The 14,986-nt window shown below is 45.9% G+C and overlaps 1 protein-coding gene across 1 annotated transcript in view; it reads left to right on the forward strand.

Annotated features, from left to right (window-relative positions):
• The first annotated feature begins 656 nt into the window (after nucleotides 1–656).
• The window catches only part of LOC120554157 (Krueppel-like factor 7), a 34,925-nt gene continuing 20,595 nt past the window's right edge, over nucleotides 657–14,986 (forward strand). Inside the window, exon 1 of the mRNA XM_039792846.1 lies at nucleotides 657–989. Within this exon, the coding sequence (XP_039648780.1) occupies nucleotides 810–989 (180 nt within the window). The 5' untranslated portion in view covers nucleotides 657–809. The remainder of the gene's footprint in view (nucleotides 990–14,986) is intronic.

Genomic DNA, 14,986 nt, shown 5'->3' on the forward strand with positions numbered 1-14,986 from the left:
CCCCAGTGAACAACTTGTGAGTCTCTATTGGATTATAGCGCTAATATGGCTTTACAAATATATAATAAACACACTAAATCTTATTATGGATATAGTATACAGACAATATTTAATGATGCAGTCTCAGCAGGAACACAGCAACAGCATTATGGAGATATTATAGGAGATTAAAATGTCATTAAGTATGATAGGTTTACGATAAACTCATTATTAAAGCACGGAGTCCCTATACAGGGATATATTTTTCCTACAGCCTCATCCTGCATCTCATTTTAATTGAATATTTACACTGTGGAACAATATAGCAGCCTATTAATACTGTTTCCGGCTCCTGTTTGTGAGAACATGATGTTTACACCACGGCTTCTCCTCTCAGACTAGCCTTTCAGTCCCTCTTCCAAATCTAATATACCCATCCATAAATAGCTCACCTATCGAGCCCATGTGTGGCTTGAGTGACGTGGCACCGGAGCCAATCCCGCCCGCTCAATCTGCCTAACCCCGCCTCTCCGCCGCTCCGCCGCGGCTCAAATAACTCCTCAACCGCCCATTCGCCTTAAATGGACGCTCAGGGGAGTTGATTGACAAACTAAACAACGCCCCTTCGTTTACCAAGCCCCTCCTCTCCTTTGGCTCCCTATCAGTGTCTAGTTTGGCAACACGGATACGCATGGAGCCTCCATCACCCCCTGTCTCTTTTACGCACCGAGTCCGATAATGCGCGCAGGTACAGGGACCCTAATCGCCACATTTCCAGCCGCTACACTGAACAATTAATCTCCTCTTATGGACTAATATGAAAGAAGTGGATGCAGAGGTCTGAGACAGCCAAGAAAGGAGGCATATTTCGTGTGGATCATTCTTGTTTTCCATCACCGAGCGTCAGCATGGATGTCTTAGCGAACCACAGTATCTTTCAGGAACTTCAGCTCGTTCACGACACCGGCTACTTCTCTGCCATGCCGTCGCTGGAGGAAAACTGGCAGCAGGTATGTCTCAACTTTCGATCCTAGCTGGTGTGTAGCCTACATCATCTTCGTTACACAGCTTTAACCACACAGTCCGCTCGCGGATTGGGTTCACATGCGCTCGAGATGCAGGCGTCAACTTTTCCCCAAAGCGTGGATGTGTGTAGTTCAGGGAGAAATGAGGAGATGAAATGCTTTCCATCACTCATATATCAAACATTTTTTTTTTTCCAGAGATGGCAAAGTGGATTAGATGTGAACGCACGCCGGCGCGTAATAAAGCTGTCAACTGCGATTTGGAAAAGATGAAGATCCGAATCCCATAATAGGGACTGAATTGGTCGTGAATAATACATCTGCATCCCTCCGATTACTGAGTTTTGAACCCCCTGCATGGAGAGAAGTCCCCTCACATATTCATAATGCATACCCTAACATGTCTGGCTTTGTACCATCTCTAAATGCAGTGGCGGATAAATGTGTGAAGGCAGTGCAGGAAAAGAAGAACTGTCCCCTGCATCTTGCACATTTTCACCCCCCTCACGCTTCCTCTATCCAAGTTCAGTCAGTGGATGGATAAGCACGGGGATCCACGCGGCCACATGGTGATGGGGAGACGCACCGGCACTTTACACGGCCATTATATTCCACACACTCTATACCACATCTCTATTTTAGTTTTTGGCAGCCAAAAATTCCATATTGGAAAGTGTGTTATTATACATATATTTATATATATATATATTTGTGTGTGTGTGTGTGTGTGTGTGTGTGTGTGTGTGTGTGTGTGTGTGCGTGCGTGCGTGCGTGTGTGTGTGTGTGTGTGTGTGTGTGTGTGTGTGTGTGTGTGTTTGTGTGTGTGTGTGTGTGTGTGTGTGTGTGTGTGATTGTGTGTTTGACAATTTAACTGTTAACATTTTTACACATACTTAGAAATACCGTCATTTTCTACTGCAAAATTGCTTAAAATGTGTCCTTTTTAAATAATTAATCTGTGTTTCTCAGCCTGAGCATTATCTTTCACTAAACCACCCTTCGTTTTCCATGATCTAAGTCAAAATAAGGGCCAAGCAGCCGTCGGTCCACCTGCATTACTGCTGCCGCTGCTGCTGCTGCTGCTGCTGCTGCTGGTGGTGATGATGCTTTCCATGCTGCACTGACCGAGCAAAAAAAATAAATAAAAAAATCATTGCATTGAAATTTGATGCCGGTATTGTTCATGCAATAGGAGCTTCGGCTTTTCCCCTCTTCTCTGCTCCATGCGTATAGGGAGGTGGAGGAGGGAGGGGGAGTGATAGGGGGAGAGGGAGAAGAAGGAGAGAGAGAGAAACCGGTGCGTGACCGCGAATCCATTCGTTGTGGCCAAGCAGCCTAATTGGCATCCTACTGTTAGCCACCGACGCATCTTTTAACAAGTCTCCATCTCCCAGCTTCACTGTCAGTGGATTTTAAATGGCATGGGCCTGCGTGTACCATATGCAGTGAACAGCTCTCCCTGTTTCTCACCCACAGCCTGCATATCAAAATCGATACCTAATGCAAATGGAAGAGGGACAGCTGTGTGTAGGCAAAATGGATAAAAGCTCTAATCGGTGGAGACTGTAAATGTCTGCAGCTTTTTCACCCTGGGACAACGTCCATTTTGGAATTAAAGAAAATCATCTAGTTTAACAGTCAATGTCTGTTAAATGTAGATAATGTACTTTCTTTCTTTCTTCTTCTTTCTTTTTTTAAACCAAGCTGATATCTGCTCTTACTTAGCAGCTGCAAATTGTATTCTGTTTTTTTTTTTTATCATTTTATCTTTTTTATTATTATTTTTACATGTGAGTTATCTGATTTCAGAGATAACATCTTCTATTGAACCCGGCTTCAGTATGGCTGGCATAAACTGATATACGTCTCAAAAATGAAATGTCACAGTTTGTTTTTTTTGCCTGATAGCATCTATAGATCTGCATCACCTGCAGATTTCATAAAATGTTGATAGCAAAGGACCATAATTAAAGAAAACACAAAAAATGGGGCAAATGTATCATTCTTAGAGTTTAAAAACACCTCTCCAATTCGCAGGCTTTTACTCAAAGCATTGTCTTGCATCCCATAACCAATCTTTGCAGTGAATATCAAAGTTGTTGGATATTATTTATTATTTGGGATAAGAAGATTGCATTGTGTCCTTGTGAGCACAAGGATTACGATTTGCCCCACACTTTTAACCCCCCCCCCCCTCTCCCCACACAGCACAGAGATGTTCTTGGCAAAGCGATCCTTGCGTTCATTGTAACAACATGAAGATGCCACCGAGCCCTCCTGAATATATGAATTATGAGTTGTGGCTCGCCTTAAAAGCTCTGCCTCCAGCCGACACCCGCGGTTTGAGCAATCCCCTCTGTATTCCAGGCACAATTTAGAATTTGATGCTTTTATGGGGTCTGATGGTGAGATAGGAGGCCGTTGTTGTCGGAACCCTAAATGGCTCCCTGAGATGCGATGGCAAGAATGATGACTGTGTCCCCTGTTGGTGTCTGTGAGGCACGATTCAGGCAGTTATGGGGGGAGGGGGAACAGAAACAGAGAAAAGTGTTTTGGAGGTCTGCAGATGGTACATTTGAGGCTGCTATTTGCTCCATTATTGAACTAAATAGTGCCAAACTGAACTGTTCTGTCTCGCTTCCAAATCCCAGTACAGTTGGTTGTGTATAGTTGGAACAAACAGCAGGGCTGAGATGGATTTGGAACAAGCATAGCTGGTCATAACTAACTTATTATAGTGGAACCCACTTTCCCTCAAAGCAAAGTGTACATGTGTAATCTTGCATCTTTATACCAACTGAAATCGCTGTTTATCTTGGCTGCAATTTCCAGTGCTTGTTATGCTCTTTTGTAAACCGGCATTCGCTGTAATAAAGCCTCATTTGGCTTTACTGTCAAGCATTTATCGTCATCCTCTGAGCATTCAGATGCTAAAATATGAAAGACAAAACATCTGGCTTGAATGTCAGGCTGATATGATAGATCTTTCAACTGCCTTCAGGCTCCGCTGATGACGTGTCCTCATCCACAGCACTTGACCCTGATGGATAGGAGGTAACAGGACACCACAAATGGCTGTCTGTCATTGACCTCAGGACATACTCCATACCCTCCAACACATATATTATCCTTTAGGGGCTTAACACACACACACACACACACACACACACAGATAGACTGAGTGCCTGATGCCTATCCAAGCGAAATGTCTGTATGATGCTGCACGGTGCCTTATGGGCTTCTATATGTGGATGTGGACAGATCGCACATGGCTTTGGTGTTTCTAAATGTGGAAGGAACAGCAACCTCCATATGCAAGCCTGCATGCTCAGATACATCCACTTACATCCACTTCTTGCTCGCCACTCGTTAACACGCACATTTCCCAGGCAGCAGCAGCCCCACCGTCTGGGGTTGGGGTGGTGGGGGGGGGGGGACACACGTAGAGGTGGAGGAAGTTGCAGAGCATGCACATTCTCCTCGCTGCAGGGTTCCGCATTTCACAGTCCGGTGGTGCGCGCCCCAGGAGCGACGAACACACTCAGAAAAGACAGTCAGAGAAGAAGAGGGCATGCATGGTGTCCTGAGGAACAGGATGGAGACGTAGGGATGCAGACAGATGGAGTTTTTTAGTATTTTTGTCTGAGGCCTTCAAGGGACCAGTCGCTCCTAAAGCTGTGGTCAGGGTCCGAGAGATTGCATGGCGACCCCGCCCTCGGCCCCTAGAGAGATCACAATGAGGTTAACCCAACAATAGAGCAAGACGAAAGATAGAGCAGAAAATCTGCAGCGAAATTGTTAACAGCCATATGCATCCATACGCTGCCGCGTGCGTGCCTGCGTGCGTGCACGCCGGTGCGTCTGTGTCTCAGTATGTTATGTAATCCTCAGTAGGCCACAGCTGCTTTCTCACACACAGCAGGCATACTGGGGAGCGCAGCCAACTGGCCCCCTCCTTTCTGTCTCCGTCTTCCTCCATCCCTTGTTCCTCAATTCTCTTTTTTTTTCCTGCTTTCCTCTTATAGAATTAGCACAGTATGGATTTTTGATCTCTGCAGGGCTGTTGTGTAAGCCGAGGACTGGCGTGTTTTCTGCCATACACTGCTCAGTTCTGCTATAACGCAGCGTATGCCAGGTAACAATGTTCCCCAAGACACTTTTCTTCGCTTTGCAGAGTACCAGCAATAAGAACGTATGAGTTTAGATGTCTGAATCGTGTATTTCCTGTCCAGCTATAAGAAGCTAAAATAACCAGGTAAAAACACACCCCGTCTCTTCTCTGTGACCTTTTACTCGCTGCTATTTGATGTAATTACATGCAAATTAAAATTAAATCAATCCTGTAACCAGCGCAGTTCAGTATTCTGTGAGCAGGAGGAGGAAGGACAAACTGGGACTTAATCTTATTTGTCTCAAAAGAGCTCCTGGTGGTGTCTTCGTTCCGCGCCTGTGGCTTTATTAAAATGTCACATCAACTGTAAGTATGAAATGTGGAATTCCCTGAAATCAAGTTTGGACGCTCTCCAATGTAAAAATGTAGTTAATTCTCTTTTAGTTTAACTGACGTCTGGTCCAGTTTGAACAAAGCCAGTCAAAATGTGATGGAAGGGAGGCCAGTAGCATTGCAGTATCACCCCAAACGGGACGGTACAGTCATTCCTAAGAGTTTTTGTTATTCATACAATAATACACCGGTCCTTTATAGCTGCGGTTAATTCCCAGACATCCTCAAAGTATTCTGAACGAGCCCGTGCGACCTCGTGACACTCGGATGTCGAATATGGAATTGATTTCTTGCAGCGTTGTTGTGCTCGCCTTTAACCCCATAGGAGTCAGAAGATCTTGAAGATGGATGGCACGGAGAATCTATTTGACATGGCCTGGCCAGTGATGACGAGGCATTAAAGGAAGCCTTTGTGCACCATGCAGCATCTCCCCTGTACGCTTTTAAATGTCTTCAGCCACAAGGTTATCACTCAATGCATCGATTTGAAGAAAAGATGCGTGTTTTTTTGTACTGAAAGAGCTATGAGTTCATCTAATTAGTATAAACAGATAAATGAGCTGTAACAGCAAAAAAAAAAACTATTTGGCTTCTGAGCAGCGGCAGCAGCAGTTATGTTAACAAGACAGGGCTGTGCTGTTTTCTAGGAGCTGTAGACACTTTAGCTTTTGCATGTATTTAGTTTGCCATTTTACCCTAAGTTTAAACTCCAGACGTAAGAACACCTTCGTCCTTATTTATCTGTGCTGCATGCATGCATCCGCACAGGTTTGAGTAGCCAATGTGTTGTACATGCATGCTCAGATTTTCATTACGTGTTGGATGTGTTTTCTGTGCATGCACACACACCGCCACGTGCGAGTGCACAGGTTTGTGTGTCTGTGTATGCTGTGTAATGAGATGTGCGAGCGACCCCCTGACCCAGTAACATCCATTCTGCCATAAGAGCGCTTACTGAACTCTGCCACCTCTGTCTCATCACTCAGGCAGCTGAGAGGCGATTGCCAGTGATAGGTGCCTTCTACTGCTTTATGGGCGTTGATGAAAAGGTTGGAAGCGCTGATGAAAGAGAGGACGCGGAGGACGCATTCATTTGTCTGATGCTCTGGCGACTGGCCCGTCAGAGAGAGAGAGGGAGGGAGAGGAGGTGGCGTAGGAAAAAAAAATAAAGGCAGCAAGGGGAAGATGAGAGGAGAGGGGGAGCGTTTTGAACAAGCACATCTTTATGTATGGCTTCCGTCTGCAAAACGCTCTGCCACCCCAGGTTTGATTAACAGTGAGAAGAGGAGCCAGTCATTTTTTTCGCCTCACACCGGCACACATGGCTTGGCAATGACTTTCACATCATTTGAGGCGAAATCGGGAAGCCGTTACAGCACCTTACAGTGATCCGACATGCTTCGCTGCTGCCATCCGGCTTGGCAACCGCAGGGAGAAAAGAGAAAGGAAGAGAAGGAAGAGTCACAGGCACTCGTTTTATGCTTTGGATTTACCACTAACTCTCTCTCTCTCTCTCTTTATCTCATGACTCTCTCTCTCGCTCCGTCTCTCTTTCTCAAATTCTGAGGAGACAAAGTCACAGCTGCCTTGTTTGATTTGCCCTGCTCAAACCCCCATGTAAAGTCAGTTTTTCTGCAAAAAGTTGAACTCAGGAGAGTTATGCAATCAACATTTAACCCAATGCGGAATAAAGGCTCATTTACGCAGAGTGTGTCACAAATAATGGCACCAAGCTGCTGGTGGAATTGTTGCATTAAAAGAGTATTTGCATCTGTCACAACAGGCGAGAAGAAGCGTGCTAATATCAGTTGTGCATGTGTCAGTGGACAGGGGAGAGACTGTGACAAACTAACACCTGTTTGGCTTTTCATCATGCAAATAATAAAAGGAACAGTTCGACATTTATTCCCTTCCTCGCTAAGACCCTGGAAGCAGTGAGAAACAGCCTGGTTCTGCCAAAAGTTAACATATATTAAGCAGCACCTATAAAAGTCACTTATTAACATGTTTTATGTTTATTTAATTCTGTAATTTTACTGGGGATTAAGTGCAATTTCTTGGCTGCTTTCGGGGTGCTGCTAAGAACAGTATTTACCTACCTATTTAAACTACTTGCTGTCATCAGCTATGTACATTTGTGGATGTGTAAGTTTCTCATATGAGAACATGTGTTGGGATTTTTTTACTGCTAGCCGGGCCTGGAGTGCCAGTACAGTAACTGACTATGTTTTTTATGAGCTTTATCAAAGAGCGCCTGCTGCTGATGCAAGATGAATCGTTGTCGTTGCTGATGTTGCCATGGAGCTGTTGGCACGTTTGACATTGCTTGTTGTAATGGTCGAATGTCATCAGAGTGACGCTTCAGTGATATGTCGTTTAAATGACGTGAAATAATTGCCATGAATCACTGCCTTAAGTATCTAAAGGCTCCAAGTGATAGTCTGTTGCCGTGGTTACTTCCTAATTATTTCCTACTTGGACCACAGTGTTTTTTAATCTTCCAGCATGTTCGCATCTATGAAAATCTATTGGCTTTGATTATGGCCACACATTTGCACCATGTCCAGGCATTTTTACAGCCATCACTGGCTGTGACATACCAAGCATTACATCCCATCTTACTGCCTACCTGTTGCTAGGCAGCCTTGGCAAGCAGGAAGGCCAGCTTTGGCCTATTTGTTTGTTTAGCTGTCATTCTGGGAGGCTAATCCCACCCGAGGGACTCGTAGCCATCCAGAAACCAGAGCTCCAGCCATGTGGACCATCTCTCTCCAAAGATTGAGCGAGAGAAAGGGGGGGAGAAAGAGATGGAAGGTGGAAAGAGACAAGGGCAATTTGCCCTGAGTAAACACCGCTGCTTGTTGTTGTCATCCGAAGCCGCTCATCAATCACGCCCCTAAGCTCTTGGTGGTGACAGCCGCAAGGACGCGCCGCGCTCTGAAACCGGTCAGATAGTTTATAAAGCGAGACAGTCATTGGTAAAGATCGCAGCTGAGTTGCCAATGCAGGCCTTGTTGACTTTTTTTTAGGAGCGTGAGCTTTTGTAAAAGTCTTTTCAAATGATGTTATCTTGGCTCTAGTCTAGGGTTTCACAGAGTCCGGCAAAGAACAATGCCAGCTGTCGGCTCTGAGAAGAGGTGTGACTTTTAGCTGTATTATGTAAGCCACACCAAGTATCTATGCAGTCGCGTGTGTGTGCGCTTTGCATGCCAGACTCAGCACTCAGCTGCAGTTGTCCAACATGCAAAGCCAGTGGATTTTTTTTCCACCTGCTATGGCTCGCTGCTCCAAAGCTGTCTGCCTGGTTAGCCAGTGTGTCAGGACCTTTTTCCTCCATCTCTGTCCTTCCATCCATCTATCTGATCTCCAAAGATTCCTCATCCTTCTTTTCTTCTTTCATCACTATTTCCTTCATTCACTCTGAGTTCTTTTCTCCATTTTATTTTATTTATTTATTTTTAAATCTTTTAAAGAAGCTTTATTTTGATCTCATGTATTTGAAACCCGGGGTGAGGACTCAGATGGGTGCTCGGAGACAGATAAAGGATGTTTTCCATTGTCAGCAGTGGATGCTAAATTCACTGGGAGATTAAACTGGGTCCCTAATTACCCTAAAGACACTGCTATCTCCAGCCAACTGGGTACATCATGTAGTTTCAGTCATTCCAAACCCCTGCGGGGCTGAGTTGTCTGAATAAGATACGACTTTTATCCTTAAAAAACAGTCAAATGCAGCTTGAATTTGGATTAGCCTATATGTCAAAGCCTAAAAGCACAAATTTTCACTAAGAGAAATATTATTTTGACAGGCAGCCTTGGAACAAAAAGGCTGTAAAGTAGAAAAGTAGCCGCAGTAGACAGTCGGAGAGGGTGATTGTGCACCCTGCTTAACTCTTCGAACGGCCTGGGAAGTGCCCTTCTGTGATTTAATGAGACCTGTGGGAAGAGCCATTCATCAGTGTGACACCGTACCTCTGTTATCCATTGTTCTGTTCTGGTATGTGAGGAGAGCAGTGTGTGTTTTAGCCTTAATGATGGGCTGGCAACCCTTTGATTAGATGAATCTCCTGGTGCTAATTAAGATTTGGGCTGCCAAAAGACATCTGTGTTTATGCCTTCCTCCCTCTATGTCTCCCTTTATGTACAGTGCTTGGCATTTGAGTGTGTGTGAGCAGTTCACAGGATGTGTTTTACAGTGTTGGGGATTTTCTTGGTCTAAACTGGGTGTTTTGGTGGAGTCTTGTGGGCTGACATAAGTGCAGGGCCTTGGGCAAACACAGTGTGCCATTTCAAAGATTTTGGATGCAAGAAGTGTTTTTTTTTGTTCCTGAAAAGAGGATTTTCTGGAGGTAAATGGTGTTAATCTGTGCATACAATCTCCTTATCAAGACCTTTTTTTATTTATTCATAAGAAATTAGAAGATAAAACAATAGCACAAGTTGTCAGGAAAGTACAAATATTGAACTTGTTTCTCATATAAATCAAGCATGTGTTAAAATTGTTGTAGGAAATAGTGGCTGACAGGTTGGGAAAATGACAGGTTGCTATCACTAAAATCAATTCAATTCAAACTTGATTCTTAGAAGATACCTGAAACAAGATTTGCATTGGAGATGAGTCATGTTCTCACTAAAATATCAGACTTTGTACCTGTGTGTCATTCTTCAGACTTACAACCAATGTGCTCACCGAAATGTGTGAGTATGTGGCTGCCCCATCTCAAAGCGGAGTCCTAGCTTGCAATAAATTCTATTATTCAACGCTAAATCAATCAAAAACAAACCATCCATATGGGGATCTGTGATTTCAAAACATTTAAGAACCCCTGCTGTAGATGTTTTTCCCGTCTTTTCACTAAACTGATGGTGTCGCATGAATGTTTCACTACCCAATTCTCCCTTGCGTATTTTCAGTGAAGAGAATTTGATAACTTATGCTAACAAGAACGAAGGCATCCCCGACCCTCCCTTCCTCAAATCACTCCCCACTCCTCTCTGCAAGCGTTTGTGTGGCCAGACAGCACATTCTGCCGCTCTTCGGTTTACTGCTATGTGTAATTCCATCTTTTGCCCCAGATATTGTTTCATTGTAAAATGATGCCAATTAGTAAAGCCAGTCGCCGGTGGCCGTGGTCTGGCTCCTTCGTCGTTCCGGCGAGGAGAGTTATTTGGGTCGGCAGCTATTTTCAGCCCGTGATGTTGCCAGGAATACTTTAGGGAGCAGCCAAGCCACTGTTTTATAAGAGAGCACATCAATAATTTTCATTGGTGTACAGTGTGTGTGTGTGTGTGTGTGTGTGTGTGTGTGTGTGTGTGTGTGTGTGTGTGTGTGTGTGTATAAGCGAGACAGCGACAGAGAGAGCTTCACAGACAGAGTTCATTGGGTTTATACTGTATGTGTGTGTTTATACCTGTGTGCGCATCAAAAAGTAAAGTGGCTGTTTTCTCTCTAGAATATTCAACTGGTGTGTATACTGTATGTGTCCCATGCACACACACACACACACACACACACACACACACACACACACGCACTTGTTCTCATGTTGCACATGTTTCAATGTAACTATCACAACCTAACCATTAATTCCAAACACATTCATTTGCCAGCCTTTAAACTCTAACCCCAAACCATAGTGCAGCTCTTATTCTGGGCTTTTACCCTTTGCCCTGTAATCACACGCTTTCTCAAACTGAATGCTCTACTTGTGGCACAGCAGTCAAAGCACACACACCGACACACATAGAGCTAAAGGCCAAAGAGTCAATGAGATCCTAACGCCTTTCTTAGTGCATCTAACTGCTCCCTTTCCCTCTCCGCTGAGCCGCCGCCGCATTGTCAGGATGAAATTGGGTTGAAAAGTCCTCGCACTCCGCTTGCGCTTACCACTGAAAAGCCAGCCGCTCGGCACAGAGGGGTGAACAGGTTCAGCCTGCCGCGCTGCCTCCGCCCATCCTCGTCCAACCTAAACTCACATACCTCTCTCTCTCTCTCTCTCTCTCTCTCTCTCTCTCTGTCTCTCTCCTATCTCTTGGAGGAGAGCCCACACAGCACTAGCTGTGGCGAGGAGACGTCTTTCAATATTTTAAGCGGCTTGGGCTAATCTTTGTCGCTCAGGTTTGTTTTGAAAGCACTGACGTGGGAATAAAGACGAAACGACAGAGCCCCACCTCCTGTTTGCACGCTCTCGGATACACATAAAGTCACCGGGACGTGCACGCTCTTGCGTAACTTCACAGATTCCCCACCAAAACACACGCTCCGGCACGTCTGCGACCCTGAGCTAATCCACCTTGGCCTCACGAGACTGTGCCACTGACCTGCTTCGACCTGCTTGTTTTTCTTGCCGCTTGCTCGCGCCACTCGCACACTCACCGCCCCTTTTTTTGCTTCTTAGCTAACCCTAAAGGTTGGTGCTGTAATGAGTGAAAAAGCCTGAAACTGTGGGGCCCTTACAGACGAGCTAAGTGTTACACAACACGTGCATGGCGAAACCCGGGGAAACACAAAGACCAGACGGCATGCAAGAAACAGAGGTTGCTTTCTTTGCCGTTGTAGAGGAGCATGTAAGAATGAACCATTTGGGCTCTTATCAGTGCGGGCACGGCGCCACAGTTGCACTTCACGGTTTGTGGACGTGATTGGGATACCGAGCGGCCCTTTCTGTCTGGCACTGTATGAGGAGGAAGCTGAGTTTTTCCGCTTCACTGTTCCCTTTATCTCTCCCCTCTCTCCTCTCCCCCTCTGTCATTTTCGGTCCTCCTCCCCTCTCTCTCTCTCTCTCTTTCTCTTTTTCGCTGCTCGCCACTCTTTTGTTTCTCCGTGCCTTTTCCAGCCAAGGCCCCCATTCTCTTACCCCGTCATTGTGTGCGGTAATGAAGATTAGCCAGCCTGCCGCACACAATGGGGTCCCCACATCCGGAGCACAGACTCCCCAAATCCTGCTGCAAGCTGCTAACCCCGGTGTAAAACCACTGTTGTCGCCGACCCCCTCTATCCGCACGCATACATATTCTGGTTCATTGACACACACATGAGCGCACACAACGTGTCCGATAAACAACGCTCTTGCCGCGTTGAAGGCAAAATGGCTGAAATGTCTCCTGATTAGATTAGGATGGTTTTGACAGCTGAGAGGGAGCGCTTGGCGACTCATACGCCGATAAACAGCAGCTCACCCAAATCCAGTTAAAGAGAGACAGAGTTCCCCTCCCCAGCGAGTGCAACACGGCTCCACTCGTTGGGATTATACCCCAACCCTCCCTCCCTCCTCCCCCCAAACCCCCCACCCCCCATCCTCCATGCCTTGCTATTCTCCTCTGTGCTCCAATCTCACCCTCCTCTCCATCGTTCATCTTCTTCGGTCTCAAGATGCTACTTCTCTCCTCTTCTGTTCTCTCCTCTATCCTATTTCACCCTCACCTCTGTGATCCTCGACTTAATACCAGAACAAAGACACTTTCCACACTGTGTCACAAGCTTTTGATATGGAGCAGCAGAGGTCTTTATATGCAGTACTCTTGTTGTATCCTGGGCCTAAGACCTCTTAATGATGTCTGTATCACGCTTAAGGTCGGCAGATCTTCACCACTTCAATCTGTTTACTTGTCAGGCTACTTTCAGCATTTAGAGGATATATGTGTAGCTTTGTCTGTGTGAAAAGATGGATTATTCAAATGTGACAGCAGTTTTTTTTTATTTATTTTTTATTGCAGTGCAAAAAAAGACAGAAAAGCAGCACTGATTTGGGAAGCTGGAACCAGTGAATTTGTGCATTTTGGTCCATCATTTGATTGGTCTAATGATTGGTTAAAATAAATCCAAGTTAACCAGTTGTCGGCGAAACGTAGACGTTCAGATTCACTTTCTTTTAGCACTTTAAGGACCGAGTGGAACGGTTTGTTTACTTGAACGACATTTCTTTGAATGTGATTTTGCAGAGAGGATCTTCATGTTTGGCGTCCATGTTGTGTAATGGGAAGACAGAGTGGAGGTCCCTTGGGTCGGGGATGATGCGGATGTGTGGTTTCTGTTGGGTCTGCTCAGAAACAGGATTGGGAAATGTCTTTCTGCTCCATTAAGCAGGGGTCACAGGTTTTTTGCTCTCTGAGTGCTCCATCAGTGTGGCTTTCCTGCCAGATGAAAGGTACTTTGAAGATTCTCCATCAAACCCAAACACACATACACATGTCCCGTAAACCGACTCTAACTGAGGGCTTAGCGGGGGGGAGATGTCTTACCTCAAAACTGATCCTCATGCTATTCCGCAAAGAGGAAACAATCACGGGTTCAATTCCCGTGTCCAAGAGCAATACGCCAACGACTGAACCTTGAATTACAGTGTCAGATTAAGTACGCAAAATGTAAATCTAAGCATTTAGTCCAACAAAACAAAATTGAATTTGCTGCCTGAAAACCGTTTCAAGAGTCTATTAGTGCATCCATCTGAACAAAAATTGACTGTGTGCAAAGGAGGTGTCAGGTTTACAACCACATGTGCATTATTCCCTCAAACTCCGTCAGCAAATTGTGATTTAACAACTGGCAGTGTCTGTTATCAGCCCGAAGCCTGCACTGTGTAAAACCGCCTCGAGGTGCTGCGTTGCCAGCCTTTGACGGAGAGGCTGACGGCGGCCCTGATTATTACTGTGAGGCTAATGTCGTCTGATAAGGCCGTGTGTGTAATTAAGCTGTTTCCGTGGCGTGTTATCTGAAGCTAGGTGAGGCTCGGGCTGCCTGGAGAGATGGAGCTGTTAGTTAGCGAGGAAGGGAGGACTCCTGTTTCCTGTCTGTGGCTTTTCAAGCTTCGTATCTTTCCCTCTTCTTTCTTTTTCCCCTCTAATCAGCGTTTTTTTTTTTGCTTATGCACCTGCAGCTGGGAAGATGCTGTGACTTCACCCTTTGCACTCTCTGCAAACTTCCCTCCCCTAATCTGTAACGCAATTCTTTGCGAAGCTTCGAATAGAGGCCCGTTTCTTCATCTCTCACCTGTCTGCCTCTTCCTTCTTCTCTCGGGGAAGGCAGATAAATTAGCTCTGTCTCTCCCCTCTAGCTCTTTCTCTTTGTGTCTCTGCTCCCTCTGTCTCTCCTTTGCTTCGTTGCCGCGGAGCCCTGTCATGGGCACCAGGGGCTCTAAGATCCCTCCGGCCAAACACTGCACCCCCCTGCTGCTCTCTCCGTTGAGAATAACAGGGTGAAGCGAGGGCGCTCGGCTATTCAGATCAGCGTCGAGGAAAATCTCTCCACCCGCTCCCCCGCCCCTTCCCCTCCTCCTGGCCCCCGTAGGCAGGTTCCCCGCTCAACTGGGATCCACCGATGACGCCATGCTGCTCTCGAAGGAGTTTGAAATCTGGGGGCCGGAGCTCTTAGTGAGTGCACGGAAAGGAGCAAAAAAAACCCTGAAGGGCAGCTTAGAGGGGAGGGGGTGCTTTTCTGAGATTTTGTGTGTGTACGGGTCGGTGGAGGGGCGGGGGTTGG

This window comes from Perca fluviatilis, chromosome 24 (assembly GCF_010015445.1).
Source record: "Perca fluviatilis chromosome 24, GENO_Pfluv_1.0, whole genome shotgun sequence".
Classification (NCBI taxonomy): Eukaryota; Metazoa; Chordata; class Actinopteri; order Perciformes; family Percidae; genus Perca; species Perca fluviatilis.